Source organism: Nematolebias whitei, chromosome 1, assembly GCF_014905685.2.
Source record: "Nematolebias whitei isolate Nwh7 chromosome 1, NemWhi1, whole genome shotgun sequence".
Lineage (NCBI taxonomy): Eukaryota > Metazoa > Chordata > Actinopteri > Cyprinodontiformes > Rivulidae > Nematolebias > Nematolebias whitei.
The window spans coordinates 49,022,247-49,027,119 of record NC_056498.1 but is presented as its reverse complement, the minus strand read 5'-3'; the positions used below and the strand labels follow the sequence as shown (position 1 = coordinate 49,027,119).

The following is a 4,873-nucleotide window of genomic DNA, read 5'->3' as shown; positions in this document are numbered from 1 at the left end:
GAATGTTAGCAAAAATCAGCAGAATGTTAGCAAAAATCAGCAGAATGCTAGCAAAAATCAGCAGAATGTTAGCAAACAGAGGCAAAACCCTAACAAAAAAACCCAACATGCTAAACAACAGGTAGCCAAAGCCTTAAAGCAGCGAAATTGTAACTAAAAGCTAAAAAACATCAGCTAAAAGCATAAAAAACTTGCTAAAACTCGTAAAATGCTAGGTAAAGGCTAAAAGTAGCACAAGACAAAACTAGTAGCATGCAAAAAATGAAACAAGCATGTTTTTGATGGATATGATGAAATAATTATAATTTCTGTGACAATTTTATGCAAATAAAGTTAAATGTTTTTGAAAAGTATAAAAGTTACAAAAACAACTCAGTGCACGCATCCATCAAATGAGCTGAATGTTTTGGTTTATGAATGGTTGATATAGCACACTGTCCAAAACACGCACAGAAGAAACTAAAGGATGATAAAGGGAAACAGGATAAAGTGTGAACGCTGAATTTCCAGTTCATCTTAAGCTGCTGCTTACAGCCGGGTGGAAGACGTTGATGGCCTGGACGGCAGCTTTGCCTTTCTGCTTGAGCCCGAAGACCAGGTCGATCCACTGACACAGAGTCTGGGAGACCTGGTCCGACTCCAGGGCTTGTCGGTGGATCAGGATGAACAGACGAGGGTCGTTGCGAGCCCACGGGGGTAAATTCACATGATTCACTCTCTCGCCGTTCTGACGAACGCCAAAATCAAAACCTGTACGAGAAAATAAAATTAAAAAGCCACAATTATGATAAAATTAAACATTTGGTCATTTATATAAATGATTTAAATCCTATTTATCTGAAAGATTTCAGTATGTTCATGTTAAGAATAAATCTTTATTAGTCATGGAGTTCCTCAGGGTTCAGTGTTAGGTCCACTATATTTTACTTTATATATGCTTCCAATAGATAAAGTTTTTAAACAACGTGGGATAAATTTCCATTGTTATGCTGATGATACTCATGTATTTGTCCATGAAACCTAATGAATCCAATCAGTTACTTAGATTACAAGCATGTCTTAAAGACAAAAACCTGCATGACTTAATTTTTTTTTTTTTGCGTTAAAACACAGGAACGGACAGAAGTTGCGGTTTTTGGACCTGAGCAAGAACAAACTTTGCAGCCTTTCATGTCTTCTGGATGGCAGTAATCTGTCCTCCAGTTCTAAAGGAAATAACCTTATTTTGATCAGAATGTTTTTTAACCCTCACATTAAAAATGTTATCAGGACCGCTTTCCTCCACCTGCATAATATCACTAAGATTAGAAACACCTTGTCCAAACATGATGCACTGATCCATGCATTTATCACGTGATCACCTCTCTCCTTTGGCTCGTCAAATTCAGAACAGAATTTAAAATCTTACTTCAAACGTACAAAGCTCTCAACAACCTAGCTCCATCTTAATTACAGATTGTATTGTTCCTTACTTTCCTAACTGAGCACTTTGCTGCAGGTTTACTTGTGGTTCCTAGTTTCCAAAAGTAGAATGGGAGGCAGAGCTTCCAGTTATCAGGCTCCTCTCTTCCAGTTTCCATGAGGCCGACATCGTCTAGTTTTAAGACTTTTTGATAAATCCTATAGTTAGGTTGAGCTATCCCTTAGTAATGACTGCGATAAAGAGAAGATTCAACACAATTTGCTGCCTTCCTTAGATTGATAACTTTTATTAAATGGCATTTAATAATCAAATATATTGCATCAAATTTAAAAAGTAAATCAAGGATCACCTTCTCTGTTGACCAGGAACTCTGGGAGGTAGAAGAACTCGGGGATGAGCTCCTTCACGTCCGTCATGGACTCGTAGGAGGACAGACGCCACGTGGTGTTCATGGAGTGAAACGTCCGGTCCGGGATATCAAAGCTCTGGTCTAAATGAAGCCCAAGAAAATCTAATTACAGATTCAACCCGCTGCCTTTCATGACCTTAAACACCGCGCTCGCTGAATACATCTGCAGTCGCATGAAAAGATGTCTCGGAAGATCAGACGGGAGACGCAGATAATTGAAAAACTAAATAAATAATGGGAAAGTGTTGATCAGAGAAAAAAAAAAAAAGATGGAAAAATAAATTTTAATTTGAAACCATTTGAACTCCGTCAGACTCCTGACGTTAAAACAGTTCTCAGCAGGGTAAGTGATTATTTCAATCAACTGTAAACTATGAAACCACATCGCAGAACTCCAGTTTTGCGTGCTTTAGATTTTAAATCTGCAGGAAAGCGTTCTGCGCGGCTCACCCTGGTAGGCGAGGAACATCTTGGTGAACGGAGGCATCCGGACCAGGAAGTGCAGGACGGTGCCGCTGTTGGAGTAGTGCGAGCCGTAGTGATAAGGCTGGACGGGAGGCATGGGGTCGTCCTCACGGATGCCCTTTTTGTACTCCTCCTCCAGGTACTGCGCAGAAAACACGCATGGGTTTTCTCTCCCAGAGCAACCAGAAGTGTTCAACGTGCAGACGAAACTTTACCCTGTAGTTGTCGACGTAGCGGTCCTCTTTTTCTTTTGACTGGACCGCAATCGGTTTAATCAAGTTCCTGTAAAACCAAAAGGAAGCCACGTCAACACACGACTATTATCAAGTTAAACTCCCACCATTCTTTGGAAAATGTCATGCAGCGTGTGCTGAGGACCACTCTCAGCTACTACCAAGCTGAATTTCAGCTGACCAACTGTAAATCTGAATGATTTTTTTTGTGATCTTTGTGTTGACCGAGGCGGCCACCTTGAACTTGAACCGTCTTCAGAATTTAACCAGATGTAGACGATGGTCCAGTGATTACTTTGAGTTGTTGACCGCATTGGTGAAAATAAAGTTTTGTGATATTTTATTATCACAAAAATCTAGTCTGTTAGAGCCATCTCAGCCTGAAGTAAAAATATTACAATAAATATAAATAGATAATATAGTTTATATGTTATTGAACTGTTTGACCACCACGTTCGATCCTTCTACATTTTCAGCCGAGCCAACAGAAATCGGCCTCTTCAGCCCGAGCGCACAAGACTCTGCTGTTTTGTACTAAACACTTTACTCGTGCACAGCAGAAGTGTGTTTTCACTCTTTACATCCAAACTAAAACAGTTTTGTCTGTTGAGATGAGAGACCGGACTCCACAGCTACGTCCGCTCTCGATGGACGCACCTCTTCCAGGTAAAATCAGTCCCCGTCTCTCAAATGCACAAGAGCAAACACAGAGTGGGCCAAGATAAAAATAAAAAATACATTACTGAAATGAACGTATGTTTTATGTGATAATATAAATATGGAATCCAAACAATGCATTTATAATGGATTTCAATGTGGTCGGTTCTTCCCTGAAGGAACACCAGAGGGCAGTAACGTGACATTACGGGAGCATTTGAAACATTTCTGACAAAGTAAAACAAACTTCTAAAGATTTTTAGACTTTTAGACAATAAACACCACTTTTTATGACAAACGCCAATAAACAAATAATCAAAGAAAATAAATGCTTTGCTGATTCCCCACGAGAACTTCTTAGGGTGAAAATTTGTTCACTGGTTCGTGAGCTTTGCTGCCAACAGACAAACACACCTGCAATAAATACAATAAAGTACTTTAAACTTCAAATACAACAATGTCATCTGAGAGCAGCTCATTTTGAAACGTAAAGCATCGTCGGGGTGTAGACAGACTTTCAACGTGAGCTCTCCCACACCGACCTGTAGATGCTGGAGTCCTGCAGGTCCAGAGTCTCGCTGGCGTAGTCGCGCAGGATGAAGGGGAACACCGGGTACTGCATCAGGTCGTTGAAGGAGCGGCCCGCGTGCTTGTTCAGGTGCGTCAGGTACTCGAAGTTGGTGATCTGACCCGAGCCCCACAGCTGCGTGAGCGCCGAGATGTTGCCGTGCTCCAGCAGGTTGGGGAGGTCAGAGGTCAGGATGTTGTGGTAGACGTCGTCTCTGAACTGAAGACAAACAGACGCGAGGCTCATCTAACGTCTTGATGCTACAACGAACAGAAACATTTTGTGTTCGTCTCTTCTGCTCCGTTTCTCGTGTCTTTGTGTCTCGGTGCTCATGAACCAGACGCACGGACGGCGTTTTGTCCTCCGACTCCGCCTCGCTTCATCTGCTCTTTGTGACGCAAACAGTAAACAGAGTTTCTACGAAAGAGTGGATTCTGCTGTCATGAAAAATGCAGAAACAACTCCTCATGTTCGGAAACTACCCGAATTACAAGTTTGATGAGAGCGGTTTCCTTCCTGCGTAATAAATTTTTATTTTTTTCTTGTTGAGGCAAAAAGTTACCAGTTTAGATCACAGATTCCAGAAATCCCTAAATTCCTTCAAAAACTCTGCTCTCTTTGAAATTAGCTTCACAACAAACTTCTTTGTCTTGTGCTACTTTTAGCTAAGAGCTAGTGCCTTGCTTTTATTAAACAGCTGGGGTTTCTTTTAGCTTTTAGTTAGTGTCGTGTATCTTTTAGCTCATATTCTATTTCTTTTAGCCAGTGACCTGTTTCTTTTAATTCATATTTATTTTACCTTTAGCTAGCGTTCTATTTCTTTTAGTTTTTAGCTGGTGTCCTGATTTAGCTTTAACTAGTGTTCACTTTATTTTAGCTCACATTCTATATTTTTGGCTAGTGTCCTGGTTCATTTACCTTTAGTGTTTTGTTTCTTTTAGTTTGTTGTTTCTTTTAGCTAGTGTTCAATTTACTTTAGCTCATATTCTATTTATTTTAGCTATTGTCCTGTTTCTTTTACCTTTAGCTAGTAGTCAATTTGTTTTAGGTTTTAGCTCGTGTTCAGTTTCTTTTAGCTTGTCTGTTTCTTTTAGCTTGTGTTCTGTTTCATTTAGCTT

General features: G+C 40.2%; 1 protein-coding gene across 1 annotated transcript in view; it reads right to left on the bottom strand.

Moving 5' to 3' along the window:
* lyst (lysosomal trafficking regulator) overlaps window positions 1-4,873 on the bottom strand; it is a 77,103-nt gene that overhangs the window by 4,585 nt on the left and 67,645 nt on the right. The window contains exons 39-43 of the mRNA XM_037678125.1: window positions 3,730-3,974; window positions 2,513-2,579; window positions 2,283-2,439; window positions 1,773-1,913; window positions 533-750 (exon numbers count right to left, since the gene is read on the bottom strand). Coding sequence (XP_037534053.1) covers window positions 533-750; window positions 1,773-1,913; window positions 2,283-2,439; window positions 2,513-2,579; window positions 3,730-3,974 — 828 coding nt within the window. The remainder of the gene's footprint in view (window positions 1-532; window positions 751-1,772; window positions 1,914-2,282; window positions 2,440-2,512; window positions 2,580-3,729; window positions 3,975-4,873) is intronic.